Source organism: Schistocerca piceifrons, chromosome 10 (assembly GCF_021461385.2).
Source record: "Schistocerca piceifrons isolate TAMUIC-IGC-003096 chromosome 10, iqSchPice1.1, whole genome shotgun sequence".
Taxonomy (NCBI): domain Eukaryota; kingdom Metazoa; phylum Arthropoda; class Insecta; order Orthoptera; family Acrididae; genus Schistocerca; species Schistocerca piceifrons.
This window is the reverse complement of record NC_060147.1, coordinates 97185225-97203026: the sequence shown is the minus strand read 5'-3', so window position 1 is coordinate 97203026 and position 17802 is coordinate 97185225. Positions and strand designations below refer to the sequence as shown.

At 39.5% G+C, this 17802-nt stretch overlaps 1 protein-coding gene across 3 annotated transcripts in view; it reads left to right on the top strand.

Annotated features, from left to right (window-relative positions):
• Positions 1-17802, top strand: part of LOC124718951 (aminopeptidase Ey-like) — a 273185-nt gene that overhangs the window by 44201 nt on the left and 211182 nt on the right. For all 3 annotated transcript variants that reach the window (XM_047244618.1, XM_047244617.1, XM_047244619.1), the window contains exon 3: positions 3332-3657. In XM_047244618.1, the coding sequence (XP_047100574.1) occupies positions 3332-3657 (326 nt within the window). The remainder of the gene's footprint in view (positions 1-3331; positions 3658-17802) is intronic.

The following is a 17802-nucleotide window of genomic DNA, read 5'->3' as shown; positions in this document are numbered from 1 at the left end:
CCACAACTGCTGGCCATGAGGTAGCAGGTGAAGTTGTAGGTCCAATGTATGTTTGTCCATCCACAAGGTCCACAGTACGACATTGGTACTCATCATGGATGATGTGGTGGATAGCTTCTGATGGTGGGCAAGAAATGCTTTCAGTGAACAATGTTTTCGCCATCAAATACTTGGGTGAGACGGGCAGTGAGAGGAGCAGATCACTGGTGGGGTCCGGTTGAACATGGAGCTGGCTCACCGGGCAGACGAAACGTGCGGCAGCATCCGAAATCCCATGTATATCCAGTAGATGATCCACCAGTGCGAACAAAGTCTTAGGGTTGTACTTTTGCAACTGTACTTTTGCAGCTTAGGAAACCCGACTGGTAACACATGTTGATGCAGCACTGGGAGATGAAGATCTGTGTGAGGGGGGTAGGAAGCCCCCAACACTCGGAGTGCAGTAGTGGTGGACGATGCATTGCCTGAGGTCTGTGTGGAGGGCTGGCCGCAAGCAGCACACAATGTGGAGTGAGCTGGTGCAATCGTTGGCACGATGTGTTCCAACGCAGGCCCAATGGCGAATGTGGCACTGGTGTAACGGCTGGTGCCATTGCAATAGCGGGCAGAAGGCAGTTGCGGTGCAGCCACAAGGGGGCTGATCGGGTAACCGGCGTGGCTGGAACGGCTGGTGCCGTTACGAAAGTGAGGAGAAGGTGATTGTGGTGTGACCACGAAGCAATGGTCGTGGAAACCAGTGCGGTCAATTGATGCGGGAGTGGTCCTATGATGTCAGGCATATAAGAATGTGCTACCCTGTGCACATATGAACGTTCGAATTACTGTTCTCGAATTTCATCGCCACATCAGACCAAACTGAAGAGGACTGCTTAGCTGAGGTTTGAACCACTACGTCCATCACTCAATTATCATTCACAATGTCACTAAGCAGCGTGCTCTGTCCTTGTAGCAGCCGTTGCTGTGTAGTTGCCCTTGACTGTGGCCATGTTGGGCCTGTTACAGTTAAGTGGCCGCTGATATGGCTGGTCCCAGGTAACTGTTCACTTTTCACCAAATGCACATTAGGTTCACTAGTAAATATGCAAGCAAAGTTAATAGGGTGTGAGGAATTAGCAGAAAAGGACACTGGTAGATCCATTGTTCCGAAGACACTGGACTGGCACACGAAATCCGTTAATGATGAAACGAAGCACAAAATAATTCCCGAATGCACGAAGCCAATTTTGGGCTCACCACTGTGGATATTGTGTGTCATAGATAAATAATAACACACTTGAGCTGTTGAATGAACATTTATTTAAGCACATAACAAGGCGAATACAACATGGCTGTACTAATGTAGCGCGGTGAGAAGACATAGACAAAGAGAAGCAACAAACTTTGGGTCCAAAGATATGATGCTTTACGCCAGAGGCACCACAGAGATAATGAATTTCTAGCGCCAAAATAGGAACCATTGTCTTATTCGCAGTTCTCACAAGTATTGTATTGCTTTCTTCAGAGTGTCACGAATTATGAGGTTGTGGTTGGGTTGGAATGTGGCAGTTTGATTTTGAGTTGGCAAAGCCAATGAATGTGATAGCTAAAAAATCTTATGGTGGTCACAAATTGATGTGCAGCATAGTCCGAGGTTTAGTTTAGGTTGGAATGTACGATTGGCTGTTAGCTGGCAAAGACAACAAATGTGAAAATTAGACTATCTGTTTGTGGCAGCATATTGTTCTGTATCTTTGCCCGAGTCCAAGGATATGTTGTATTATGACAGTTTTACTTGCAGAAATTAGATAATTATCGGCAGTCTTTGGTGTCACATACATTTGTTTCTCCCAAGTTAAGAGATTGTGGTTAGTTTGGAACCTAATAGCACAGCTTAAACTGCACTAATAATGCTGGTAGTCAAAATATTTGCGTTTCTTGCTAATATCTTAAGATTTTGGAGATTTTGATACATCAACATAACGGTGTGATTCTATTCTCTTGAAACACGTCATCTGCCCACTGCTCTCGTTGGCTCTGATGTAGACTTTTTCTAATAACTGTGTGTGATCTCGTTAAACTGTTTTGTAAACAAAACCACAGTTGCTACAGTGACCATTGAAGATGCTTTAAATAAAGCTAAATGGTGTGTGATGGATCATCTCTCCAGACCAATACCTGCACCACATACAGGCCATGCATGGACTTATTACTGCAGAAATTGAGGGCTTGTTATTAACTTCACGTATAGCGCTAGGCTAAAGTGCATACATGTTGACAGCAGCTCTTGTTTTGAATGTTGACGTTGGTCGTAGCTGACTGGTTGACAGGAGATGGAAGCCAGTGAGAATGGGTGAGTCTAATTACATCTATAGGCGAATGATACAAATTTACTACATTTGTTTTCAATATGGAGAGCACCAGATTAAGTTTTAGTGACACTGTTTTAATGAAGTTTTAAACTTTGCGATAGACTTTCGTATTTCTTTGAAGACTGGAAAAAGTATGAGCTGACAGACTGATCTGTAGCGAAATCTGGAAGCTAAGGTCAGGTTGGAATATAATTAGTTTGGCTATGAGTTGGCGAAACCAAGGAATGTGAATGGAAGAAAAGTAGATGTGCTGATAGAGTGACCTGTAGCATCGCCCGAGGCATAGGTTAGCTTGGAATGTGATAGTTTGGTTGTGAGTTGGCAAAGCCAAGGAATGTGAGGGGAAGAAAACTAGATGTGGTGACAGACTGACCCATAGCGTATCCTGGGGTGTAGATTAGCATAGAATGGGGTAGTTTTGTTGTGAGTTGGTGGAGTCAATGAATCTCAGCATGAAAGTATGATGTAGCCTCAGATATACATTTGTCACTACAATGACCCATTTGTACCCACTATTTCTGATTTTGCCAAAAATTATAAAGAAATTGTTAAACTATAACCTAATACAACAAAATATTAGTTAACTTTATGTAAGAACTATAGAAAATAGCTAACAAAAGTCCCATTGGCTACCTACATGTGGTTAATAAATCGTCATGTTGACTGCTCGTGATTCATTGCACGAACTGTTACTGACAGCAGTCTGCAACGGAAAAGCTTCTGACACTGTAAGTACTCTTTTACCACAGTGCCTTTCCATGCTTTTTGCCCACATAGTGTAATTTTGTTATGGAGGTTAGGGGAGGGGGAGGGGAGACAAAAGACTTGACTTTAGTAAGAAGGTTCAAGTGGATGTAGGATGCAGTAGTTATGCAGAGATGAAGGAGCCCTGCACAAGATAGAGTGAAGTGCTGCAGAAAACCAGTATTCAGATTGAAGACCAAAATAACAATATGTGGCTGATGTGTCCCTTTTCCCCATAGGGTTCGAGTAACACACAGACAGTTGGAGGTGCCAACAGCAGCAATGGGACACCTTCATCTGAAGTTGAACCCAATGCTGACACTGGAGCAGATTCTGGGGATGAATCGGAGTTCACAATTCGCCGACTGGACCCTCGTGTGAGGCCACTGCTGTACCGCCTTACCGTGAGGCCCTTCCTCGGTGAGGGCACCAACTTCACGTTCCACGGCCACGTCGCCATCACACTAACAATTCTGCCAGGGACTGAGGTTGACTCCATTGTCTTCCACATGAAGCAGCTCAACATTTCTGCTGATCAAGTTACTGTAACAGTCGACCCGGACAGGTATGTACCTAAAATGTTGTCACCACTGTTGTTCTACAGTGTTAGCTGAATGAGGTGGTGCATTGGTTAAGCACAAGAACCGAGCGAGGTGGCGCAGTGGTTAGACACTGTGTAGGGAAGCAGCCTACTCACGCGGTAGTAAATTCACATCAGTTTCCATTGTGTGCCAGCCAGTCTGCTGTAACTAGCTCTGACGTCATAAATGTTGCGCAATACCTTAAAAATCAAGCAAATGACCTAAAACTTTTCTAGCATGTCAGGAATAATACTAAATTAATGTGTGTTAAATATCAGTTCGATAACTTCAGCCATTTTCGAAATTTGGACGTTTTTCTGAAAAAATTATTGGCGCAACAGAAAAGAGCTAGAGACTTCAAAATTTATATTTAGATTCATCTTTCATAATGATTTAATAAAAACAGTACTTTGGATTTCACAAATTAAGATTTTCGTGGAAATTCATGATTTTGTGGTTTTCATCTCAAAACTGAAGGAAGCAAAATAGATTAAGTAGGCTAATAAATAAGGCTAGGATGTTTAGATTTAAATAGGTTGGAGGTCCGCTATGACTATGAAGATGTGAAAAGTTTCTTTTGAATACCTATAAAATTATAACGATAGCGGATCTCAAGAGGGCCAGTTCAGAGCTCATCTACTGCGTGCAGTGTAATTTAATTAATTCTCTCGCCCAAAATATTTAACTTAGCCACGTCAAAATTTTATTATCAATACTTACCTGCGTGCTGAATGCACGTTTAAATTAAGAGTTTCATCGGCCATCAGCAAAAGAAGCTATAAATTATTATGTAACTTGAAGTGGTGCGTTACTAGCCCAGCGGCTAGTCGAGAGAGCCGAAAAGATCAGGCGTTCCCTTCGCCGTCCGCACCGCGGCTTTATATATAAGGACGCTGCGCGAGGAAGAAAGGCCCCAGTTCTCTCCAGACGCTGAATGACACGCCATCTGTGTCGGTAGTCGCGTCGCATCAGTGTATCTGCTACAAACAGCCTCGGGTGCCGTATTAAGTTACTAGAGATATGCGGAACCATGAAAACATTTCATGTGAAGTGTTAATTCTGGAATGATTTTCATTATCTAGCTTCAGTTTGCGTATTGTCGTATTTTCACGTGCCGTCGCGGGACAGACATTCTACCAAAAATTTAGCGTGGCGTTTGATGAAATATTTTCATCAAATTATGGCGAGCATTCTTTTTAACATTTAATTAGGACATTTATAATTGCATCAGCGCATTAGACTCTGAACTGCTCTGTTAGTTAGGTTGTAGGGATACTTGTGTTTTTTATCAGTGAATTTCAGAATATACTCAACTATTTTGGAAAACCGTTTTTGATTAGAAATCCCGGACAATCTCCTAATTCCTCAGAGCTATAAGCTGCAGCTATAATGGTATCTCAATTGAAGTGGGCACTAGGATCTCTAAATACTGGCTCCATGTTTTATTAAATCACTTTTTGGGTGCCAAGAAGTAAATAGAGAGCCAGTGTTGAGAACGGCGAAAGACAGCATTAACAACATTCTAAAAGCCAGAAACTGATTCAACACGCAAGCATATATCCAGCAATTAATTGAATTATTGTTACAAAAATATCCGCCGCCCCACAACTGGACTCGCATTCGGGAGGACGACGGTTCAATCACGCGTCCGGCCATCCTGATTTAGGTTTTCCGTGATTTCCCTAAATCACTCCAGGCAAATGCCGGGATGGTTCCTTTGAAAGGGCACAGCCGACTTCCTTCCCTAATCCAATGAGACCGATGACCTCTCTGTCTGGACTCCTTCCCCAAACAACCCAACCCCTAAGCACAAGACTTACATTCAGGAAGATGGCAGTTCGTGTACATACAGTGTGCGTCAAAAAAATGTATACACACTTTGAAGCATCATAGAAAGTTTATTTCCCGTTCTACAATGTTAAATTTCTGGAAATGGAAAGCTTAAAGTCCAATTGGAAAAATAAATGTACTTTGCAAATGTGATTAGTGTTCAAACTGGTGGCCTTCAGCATCAATACATTTCTGAGTACGAGTCACCACTGATTCCATACATCATACCAGATTCTGTACATCATACCAGATTTCTGAGCACACCGCCTGAATCTCATTCCAAAGTGTGGCCAGGTTACGTGGTTTACATTTGTACACCTCATCTTTTACTGTGCCTCATAAGAAGAAATCCAGTGGTGTGAGGTCTGGAGAGCATGCAGGAAACTCGATTGGTCCCCTGCGTCCTATCCACTGGCCTGGCACATTGTGATCCAGGTATGCTCATACATCTCTATGATAGTGCAGCGGGGCGCCATCTTGTTGGAAATAAAACTCATCATGCACGAATGGCAGGGAATATGGAGTCAGCAAGCATTGTTAGGTACGTTTCTCCGGTAACAGTACCTTCAAAGCGGAAAGGCCCAATGAGTCCCCTTGGAGACAAACCACATCACACATTTACACCAGGCAAATTCACAGCCTTTTCAACCATAATGTGAGGATTATCTTCAGCCCAGTACACACAATTGTGCCTATTGACAGTTCCATTGAGTTTACATTGGGCTTCATCCGACTAAATTATGCTACCCATAAATCCTGATTCACGTCTCACCATCTCCTGAACCTATTCACAAAATTCTAACCTTCGATCTGGATCGTCGTCACTTAGCTGTTGCACCAGCCTTGGAATGTACACACGAAACTTGCCTTTCTTCAGAATGCATAGCACACTACTAGCACTTACATTACTCTCACGTGCCGCTTGCCTTGAAGATTTTTGAGGCGAACACTGAAACAATTCCAAGACCCCAGTTGTGGAATCATCACTTGTAGCTGTACGAGGTCACCCTGATTGACCTTTATGCACATCACACACTGTTCCATGAATTTTGAATTTGTCTCGTAGACGTGTAATTGTTGACCTTGAAGGTGGTTCTGTACCATACTCACTTCTCCACTGTCTTTGAACCGCAGCTACTTTGTAAAACTTCCAGTACAACTTAATTATCTGCTTCTGCGCTTCAAAGCTCAAACAGATGTCTGCCATGTTGCAGTTACTTCCTTGCCACTGCTGCCACCTGTTGAAGAAACATAACATTACTTTTTCACAGATATTTAACCTTGTAGAACGGGAAACAAATTGTCTATGACAGTTCAAAGTGTGCATACATTTTTTGATGCACCCTGTATATGAGAATCCTAACTTGTGTTTCCGTGGTTTACCAGAAATTGCCCCAAGCAAACAACACATTGCTTCTGTCACAGAGTTCGTGTACATACTTTTTCTACATCTATATCCATACTGTATGAGCCACTGTGAAAAACATGGCAGACGGTACTTCCCATTGCACTAAGTATCCAATTTTTTCCCACTCCATTCTTGTGTGGAACATGGGAAGAATGACTGCTTAAATGATGTTTGATACCTCATATGCTCACTGCACGTGGAAAAGGACACCAGTAATTTTATTTTTATTTATTTATTTAACCTGATCTGATAGGAGCCAGCAGGCCCTCTGTTGCATTGGACGGGGTTTTCACACACACACACACACACACACACAGTATGGTACCTTTTTTTACATCATAGTTACATAAGAAATAACATTTTTAATATGACAGATTGTATTAAAATGAATTGAGTGTCTATAATCACAATGTGAGTAAGTAATATAGGCAATGAACTAATACAGCTAATACCAGAAGTAGTTGTACTGCTGCTGCCCTAATAGTGGTAGTGGTGGTAGTAGTAGTAGTAGTAGTAGTAGTAGTAGTAATGACAATAACAACAATACTGATAGTTGCAAATATAAAAAGAATTTATACAAGGGTTGGAACTTAAACAGTGGCAACTGTTTATTCACTACCGATACAAAAGAGTTACATTCTTACACCTGTTACTGTCCTTCAAAGTAGTCACCAGCATTGTGTAGAACTCATTGCCAGTGATGTGGAAGGTGTAGTATATTGTTAGCAGAGCCTGTTCCGTAGATGGTGCAAATGGAGCGGTCTACTGTCTCTCAGATCTCTGGAACAGTTCTGAAGCGAATGCCATGAAGTGGTTCCTTCATCTTCGGAATCAAATCAAAGTCACAAGGACTTAAGTTGTATTACTGTTCATTTTTGGAGCATCACCTGCGACCTGCTTTGTGAAAGAAGCAGCGACACGTTCTGTGTAACCCACCCATCATTTTGCATGACAATGCACTGGCGCATTCAGCACAAGCCGTGGCTGCTCTGTTCACTTGATGGGACTGGAAAGTACTGTACCATCCACCATACTCTCCGGACTTAAGTCCTTGTGACTTTGATTTGATTCCGAAGATGAAGGAACAACTTCATGGCATTCGCTTCAGAACTGTTCCAGAGATTCGACAGGCAGTAGACCGCTCCATTCGTGCCATTGACAGGACAGGCTCTACTAACAGTATACTACATCTTCCAAATCACTATCAACAAGCTCTACACAATGCTGGAGACTACTTTGAAGGACAGTTACAGGTGCAAGAATGTAACTCTTTTGTATCAGTTTTGAATAAATAGTTGCCACTATTTAAGTTCCAACCCTCATAGATGTACAAAATAAATGTTTTCTGATATAGTGAGTTATGAGGAAAGGAAATTTAAGATGGCTGCACCAGCTAAGGATACTGGGAAATGAGGAGGCTCAGGTTGGAAAGGACGTGCAAGGGTAGTGAGTGAATACAGGGACAATGGTAATCTTTACTGATGCTTCAGTAGCTATGTCACCAACTGTCTTCTGAAGCTGGAGTTGTTATTCAATTCTGTAACATAATGTGGGAGGTTATTCCAGAGTCAGGTTCCTGCTACTGAGACAAATTTGAGAAAGTAGCTGAACGATAGAGTGTGACAGAAAGGATTTTATTCTTTTGGAAATTGCTATTTTTGCAATGTTGTTCAGACAAGATTGTTAAGGTCGATGAGAGATATGAGCGACAGTGTATGTTGGTAAGGCAGTAGAGAAGAAAGAGGGTATGGAAATCTCTGTGTTTGTCTGCATACAGCCTGGATACTATGTGTAACATTTGTGACAATCGTATACTGGAACCAGTTATGGGACCTACTGTTCACAGAATAAAGAGAAGGGAGGCCAATGATTGTACGCTTGTCTTTCTCATCAAACTTATGTTGCATCTGTGGCATAAGAACACAATACAAGACAAAATCAAGGAATGTATTTTACAATAAAGCAGTGAAGCCCAGAAACACACCTAGAACATCGATAGACAGTATCTTGTCACTTCCAGTCATTTCACAACTACATCAGTGTCCAAATTGGCTCAGGCAGTTCACCATATTATAAGATACACAATTTATGCAATGACAGATACTAAAAGCATTATCAGCCCCACTAGGGTCTACGTGGGAGTGATCCTTTGTAATTCCAATAAATGTCTGCCTACTGCCATCTTTTAAGTCCATTAATTTTGAAACTTATGAACCTATTGTAATTTCATCTTCCATGTAATAATGCTTTTAATGTTTTGTTGTAAAAAAATTATGTACTGGGCTTCTGTGGAGGTTACTCCCAAGTTTGAATGATCAACTCGGAATGCAAGGCAGAAACAATGTGAAGGATCATAAATTCAAAAAATAGATTGTCTACATTTAAAAATCATAGACCCACGGAAATCAGATGTGACATATCTGTACAACGAACTCCAGAAACTATAGTGAAAGCATTTGGTAGCTACTTTATAAATGTATGTATATGAAAATCTTAACATTCAGTCAGGTCCTGAAGCTTTATTCAATTTTTGCAATTTTAGCTGTTTCTCAGTGCCATTGACACCGATATCTACATCACTTATCTTTGTAGGGGGGTGAGAAATAAATTGTGACAATACATTTGTGTCACCCTTAGTAACAGAACATTAGATATGAAGTTCAGCATTTCTGCTTTGGCTCCCCTCAGTTTTAGTTCATGTGTCATCCGTGATTGTCTGCTCACTAATTTTATAGCCTATGGCTGACAGCCTTTAAGTATGACCAGATTTTCTTTGAGTTTTGTGAGAAATTGTTCAGTAGGAGTTTGCTACTATAGTCATTTGATGCCTCATGTATTCCCCTCTTGGCAGCCAAACATATTTCAGCATCTCTCTCTCTCTCTCTCTCTCTCTCTCTCTCTCTCTCTCTCTCTCTCTCTCTCTCTCTCTCTCTACCCTTATGCTTTGTTGTACACCTATTATGCAGAAGTCTGTCCAGCCCAAGGTCAACTATTCTTTCCAACTTGGGTGACAGTTCTTCCTTTTCTGCCCAGAGATAAATGTTTCCGAGTCCCTGTTTGCAATTAAATACAACTGTCTCTTTATCTGACTTACTAAATGTGTAAATCTCCCTACTTGTATTAACTTCTCTTTGTACTTTTGTAGTCATTGTTGCTGCAATTGCCTCACAGTCACTGACACCAGTTTCAATGTGGGCACCTCAGAGAGGCCAGATAAATTTGCTCCCATTAGGTCTAATGTGTAGGCTATTGGGAAATGGAGGTGATGCCTTTGTTGCAGTGAACAAAACTTTAATCCACCAATGTTGAAATTGTAGTGGTGTGTGTGTGTGTGTTTGGGCAACACTCAGTATAAAGCATGAGCATAAACTCATAACCCTTCTGTCAACTCCCACACCCACTAATAACTTTAGACAAAACCTCACTTCACCAGTATGTATGTTCCCCAGTCATACGCTTTACATTGGAGGAGACTTTAATCTTCCAACAATCAGTTGAGATGATTACTCATACAGTTTTTAAGTAGTGGGCATGACAATACTTGCTGTAAAACATTACTAAACATTCACAAGCCCACCCATGATGGGAACATACCATCTAATGGCAACGAACAGTTGTGAATGTCAAATCAAAACACCTTACAGCCATCTAATTTCCAAACTGTTATTTTATTTAACTACCAGTTTTGGCGATTTACTATGCCACCTTCAGGCCTCCTGGCCAATGTTCAGGGAGATTCTAATTTCAGTTCCAATCAAAAAAGGGGCCAGACTGGTATCTAGATTTCTGTCTGATTCAGTGATCACTTCAACCGTCATCTGTCAAACAGTCGTTAAATGATGGTGGAAGTGATCGCTGCATCAAGCAGAAATCTACAGGTACCATTGTGGCCCCTGTTTTGATTGGAACCTACCCCTTGGTCAGGAGGCCTAAAGATGGCATAGTAAATGGCTGAAATTGGTAGCCAAATGAAATAACAGTTTAAAAATTAGACTGCTGAAAGATGTTTGATTTGACATTCTGTACTGAACAGCCAGTACCCACAACCATCTCTGAAAAGATTAACATACAGAGAAACAATTGTGTCCTCATTAAGGATGTCCACACAGAAACTGGTATCAGTGATTACTGAAGTGCAGTAAAGCATGTAGAAAGATTTATAGGTAAAGAGGCAGAAGTGTGACATTACAAAAAGGAATTCAAGACATTTATCTGAGAGTTGAGGCATTTAGAAGAAGTGTGGTGCAGGTTTAAAACAGTAGTAGATTATGCATTGGATAGATATGTTCCTAGTAGAACAGTTTATGGTAGGAGGTGCCATCCATAGCATACAATATCCATAAAGAAACTTCTAAAGAAATAGCAACTTCTGTAACATAGTTGTAAAACAAAACAAATAGGCATAAATAGATATTGAATGAAATTCATTTGGCTGTCAAGAGGGCAATGCTTGAGGTCTTCAGTGACTACCATAGCAGAATATTATCAAAAGATCCCTCATAAATTGAAAGAAATTCTGGTCATATGTAAAAGCAGACACTGGCACAATTTGTTCAAATACTTGTGGATAACACAGGATATGGAATTGAAGGTAGCAAAGAAAAAGCAATATGCTGTGCTTTGCTTTTGGGTGTTACTCCACAAAGGAGAATCGCACCACTGGAAGAATGAATGATATAGATACTAGTGTCAATAGTGCCGGGAAACAATCTCTCTTTGAACCATTGTATTCCGAAAAACAGACCCCAGTAGTTGGAAGAAAGCAGAGGTCACACCTATTTAAAGTAAAATAGCAGATGCAATGCACAGAAATACTGCAGAATAGCCTTGATATCCATCTATTGTAGAATCATAGAACACATTCTGAGCCCAGGCATAATGAAGTATTTTGGAAACACTGGTCTGTGAAACGCAACTTACAGTTTTGCGATATGGCCTCCTGAAGGCAATGGATAAAGGCAGTCCGGTAGATGCATTTCTTGACTATCTAAAAGCATTTGAAACAGCGCCATAACTATACTTTAATAATAAGAGTGATTTCATGAGGCATCAAACAAAATTTATGATAGGATTGAGAGAGGTGGTTTCCCTCACAGTTCGATGCAGCATTTTATCTTGGAAGGAGAGTCACAACTAATGTAGATGTAACTTCAGGTTGAGAGGATTTTGGATGGCTAAATCATAAAATCAGTATTGAAATATATCTAGTTTTAATGTATCAGGCAACAGTTACACATTCTCGTACTTGGAATAATTTGTAGCCAGTTTAAACAGCTGTGGACATTTATTGTATCAACACAACAATATTTTGTGATTGTGGGGATCAGAATAACATGGAAATGATTTGCACACATTTTGAGAACTTTTTAATATGCTGTTGATGAATTTTCTTCCATCAAGAAACCGCATTTTGCGTTGTTTGAGGGGCCCCTTACATGGTGGCTGCAAAGTTGCAAGCTCTGTTGTACTTACTGTGATGTAAAGGCATCAGCTGGCAAACTCCAACTGATGCTTGCTGCCATAGGAGTACTTCAGACATAATAATAATAATAATAATAATAATAATAATAATAATAATAAAACACAAACAAATACCTTTATTGAGACATAATATTGTATGTATAAAAATATGATACACAAGAGCATATTGTTAAAATTGCATTCACAGCAACGTAACATTAATGAACAACACAGTTATTTATTTATATGTCACCATGAAGGTACAGAAAACTTCACATTCAGACTTTAAAGGAAAAAATTCCAAATTTAACTACACAAAAATTCTGTGCCCACACACTGTATAAGTGAGTAAGTATGTTACCATTCTGCACATAATTCTAATTCAAACATTAAATACAAGGTGGTTATAATTAAACATTTGGTATTTGGGAGAGTTGCCATGAAAAAAGACTGATTGTAGGACAATGCAAATTTGTGGAAATATTTGTATGAACATGCAGAAGAGAAATAACAAAGTGTACTCCATAAAATGTTCCAAGGCCACATGTTGTCAACTTCAACCATTTCAGTAAACACAAGAGCATATTCTACTCAAATGTCTATGTTTCACTGCAAAAGTTGGTGAGTAATGTGAAGTTTATTTATTTATTTATTCTTTGCCCATGGACTCCAGCTGAAAATCCAGCTGAGAGTATTGGGTGTGTCATACAATAGCCTATTAACATCAAACTTGATTTCAATATATATATAAATGAAACAAATGATTAAACAGAAATAGGCCATAATCATACAAAGGTTTTACATGTTTCACATTATACATACACACAAATCAAAAAAACATACAGAAATGATAATTTTTACAGGTACATTTCAGTAATGATATATCTGGCCCCGGTAGCTGAATGGTCAGCGCGACGGAATGTCAATCCTAAGGTCCCGGGTTCGATTCCCGGCTGAGTCGGAGATTTTCTCCGCTCAGGGACTGGGTGTTGTGTTGTCCTAATCATCATCATTTCATCCCCATCGACACGCAGGTCACCGAAATGGCGTCAACTCGAAAGACCTGCACCAGGCGAAAGGTCTACCCGACGGGAGGCCCTAGCCACACGACATTTCATTTTCATTTCAGTAATGATATATTTAAACACCATCTTAGTATTCACTCAAATTTGTATATACATTTCTCTGTGAGATATAGTTTCAAATGATTTTTAAAACATTTTAGATCTGTTTCTTTTTTAATGATTTTGGGGAGTTTATTAAAGAACCTTTTGCCTACTTCTTCTGGGGCAGTCATAGACAGTTTTAGATTTCTGTTTATCATGTAGTAATTTTCATTTCCTCTTGTACCGTGTTTGTGTACATCTTTATTTAGGAGGTGTTTATCACTTGACCTTACCACCATTATGCTTTGGTATATATACAGTGAATATACTGTCATTATATTATAGTGTACAAAAGCTTGCCTACAGGTCTGTCTTGGTGGTATTTTTGCAATGCATCTCACTGCCCTTTTCTGAATTGTGAATATTCTTTTTAGGTAGCCAGCTTGTGCATTTCCCCATATATGAACTGAATAAGACAAATGTGGGAAGACAAGTCCATAATACATTGATCTGAGGACTTTATCATCCACGGTCTTAGCTGTTTTATGCATGATGAAGATCTGTTTGTTTATCTTTTTACACAGTGCATCTATGTGCTCCCCCCATGCCGAATGTTTGTCTATTATAGTTCCTAGAAAATTTGTGCTGGTTACTTCTTTAATAGTCTTTCCATTTATATTAACATTTATATTATAATTTTCACTATGCTTGGTCTGAAATACTACATTCATTGTTTTAGACTGATTCATAAACAGGTTGTTTTGTGTTAAATATTTATTTGCATTTTCAATAGTCAGGAGTGCTTCCTTCTCAAGCTCCTCCTTTGTGTCAGCTGTGCAAATGATTGTTGTGTCATCAGCATACATTATAAGTTTCTGATTTATATAGCTAGGGAAGTCATTTACGTAGAGTATAAATAGTATTGGCCCAAGCACAGACCCTTGCGGCACACCGTGTTTAACTGTTTGTAATTCTGATATGTAGTTTGTTGTATTTCCCCCACTAGTATGTCTGATTTCTGTGCATTGTTTCCTATTTGTAATGTATGATTTAAGTATGTCATAGCATTTTCCTCTAATTCCATACTGATATAATTTCATCATTAATTTTGAGTGGTTCACACAATCAAATGCCTTAGATAGGTCCATAAAAATCCCACAAGTCTTTTGTTGCCTGTCAAGTAAATTAAGAATGTGCTCAATTATATCTGTTGATGCTGTTTTTGTGACTTCCCTTCTCTGAAACCATTTTGTGATGAATGCAGTATACTGTACTTTGTTATAAAACTTACAATTCTATTCTCTATTATCATTTCATAGATTTTAGCAAATGTTGAGATCAATGATATTGGCCTGTAATTTCCTAATTCATCCCTGTTCCCTTTCTTAAATATTGGCTTCACGTTACTTACTTTCAGTGAATCTGGAAATACAGGGTGATTCAAAAAGAATACCATATCTTTAAAAATTTGTATTTAATGAAAGAAACATAATATAACCTTCTGTTATACATCATTACAAAGAGTATTTAAAAAGGTTTTTTTTCACTGAAAAACAAGTTCAGAGATGTTCAATATGGCCCCCTCCAGACACACGAGCAATATCAACCCGATACTCCAACTCGTTCCACACTCTCTGTAGCACATCAGGCATAACAGTTTGGATAGCTGCTATTATTTCTCGTTTCAAATCATCAATGGTGGCTGGGAGAGGTGGCCGAAACTCCATATCCTTAACATACCCCCATAAGAAAAAATCGCAGGGGGTAAGATCAGGGCTTCTTGGAGGCCAGTGATGAAGTGCTCTGTCACGGGCTGCCTGGTGGCCGATCCATCGCCTCGGGTAGTTGACGTTCAGGTAGTTACGGACAGATAAGTGCCAATGTGGTGGTGCTCCATCCTGCTGAAATATGAATTGTTGTGCTTCTTGTTCGAGCTGAGGGAACAGCCAATTCTCTAACATCTCCAGATACTGTAGTCCAGTTACAGTAGCACCTTCGAAGAAAAAGGGACCAAAAACTTTATTGGCTGAAATGGCGAACAAATGTACAACTAAATTAAACTTTATAGCTCCCTTAATTTGCCGACAGATAGTGCTTAGCTCTGCCTTTTGTCGTTGCAGAGTTTTAAATTCCTAAAGTTGTGGTATTCTTTTTGAATCACCCTGTATACCTTCTTCTATCGCAGCATTCAGCATGTGTGTCAATGATTTTAATATACATTCTCTGCATTCCTTTATGAGATGTGATGTGACACCATCCAAGCCAGAAGAATGTTTAATTTTAAGTTGTTTTATTAGGTTTGACACTTCTGCATCTGTTGTAGGTATGAAAACCATAGTATGATTTGTATGTGGGGGGGTTTAACAATTTACTTAGTGCATTTGTTTTATTTTGACTTATTAATTCATCTGCTACAGTAATATAATATCTGTTAAAAGTATTGGCTACTTCTAGAGGGTTTGCGTTGCTTTTCCCACTCATCAGTGGGCAGATGTCCTCTGCCCGATTTGTTACTTTTCCTCTCTCTCCATTAATGAACGACCATAAACCTTTTGAGTAGTTCTTTCCCTTATCTATAGACATCCTGATGAATGATGCTTTAGTTTCTCTGATAAAACTACAGTACTCTTTCTTTTTTATTTTATACAGTGTGTTGTAGGCCTCATTATTTTTTTGTTTGGAGAGGTCATAATACACTCTCAGATTATTTCTGGCATGGATTACTTCTCCAGTCACCCAGCTTTTCTTTTTTTGTTGCTGTTTGACAAGCCTTTTACTAACAGGACATGTAACATAATAATAATAATTGAATAAAGAATAAAACTGGTTCCATTTGGTGTTTGCATCTTTAGCTGCATATATTGTTTCCCAGTTTTCTGCCTCTAACATCTTTTTTAGCAGATTTATGTTATGTGGGTAGTTCTGTCTTCTCATCTCCCATATCTTCTGCACTGAATCACTAGTCTTTATATTTATGTCTATCATGATTGCAAAATGGTCTGCTAATGTGGAGTTTATTACCTGTGTGTCACAATAGCATGTAGGAATATTTGTTATTACATGATCAATAATAGTTTCACTATGCTTTGTTACTCTGGTTGGTTTATCTATTTTTATTTTTAGATTGTATATGCACAATAAGTCCAGTAGGGTCTTAGTATTGTCTGTACTTTTACTCGTGTCTATGTTCAGATCTCCTATAATGATCAAATAAGCATATGTTTTTGAGAGGTGTTGGATTATATCTTCCAGCTGTTCAAAGAAGGTTTTAATTATACCATTTGGTGAGCGATTCAAACCTAATACACAGCATAAATTCCCAGCAATTTTAGTTTCCAGTGCTGTGGCTTCAAAGCTCAATTCTATAGCATATTTTGTTATATTTATGGCTTTAGTTGATTTATAGTTAGAAAAAATGGCAACCCCACCACCTTTATAGGAAGTTCTGCAAAAACTGGCTACTTTCACATAATTCTTCAAGTTGTACATTCCTATGTGATTTTCTTTTAGCCCATGTTCTGTGACTACTAGAATGTTTGGCCTATACTCCTGTAATATTACCTCTAGTTCCTCTGTTTTATTGTTTATGTATTGAACATTTTGGTGAAGTATTCTAACAGTTGGCTTTAAATGTAATAGTTCCCCTTCCTGTAATATACTAAGCACTTCACTTGCTCCCTTTGCTTCTGGTACTATGCAGTGATTTTTTTCAGTTTGTGTCATTAAACCTGGATCATATCTTTGTCCGGTGTTTATATTCCTCTCACTATTGTCACACTGGTATTTAAGATGGACAGTTTTACTTACATCCTTTTTCCACGTTCTCTTTCTGCTTACTTGGTACCATAAAAAATCCTCACTTAGTGTAGCAGGTCTCCTAGTTCTCAGGCATCTGTCTTGATTGGAAGCTGCTTCTGCTGTTGATCTCCCAGGCCTCAGGCACGTCTTCTGTGTGGTTGCTGTTGCTGGTGGCTCCTGTGCTCCCCGACTTGGTGATTGCCCTTCTTTGTTAGCTGCTGCAGCTAATGACCTTTGTATATTTTCCTCACATGCATTTTCATTGCCTTGAGGTAGTATTATGGGGTCTGCTGTTCTGGATGCTGTTGCTGATGACGGCAGCTCTGCTGATGATTGTGGTGATTCTGCTGCTATTGGTTTATCTGACACTGCTGGTGAGAATATCTGAGCCTTTGCTGCTGCTACTGGTGTTTGTTGTAGCTCTACTGCAGATAATGATGGTTCCACTGTTACAGACAACTCTTGTTTTGGCGGAATTGGGATTGGAGACACTTCCATTACAGATGACTCATTAATAAATTTAAGTA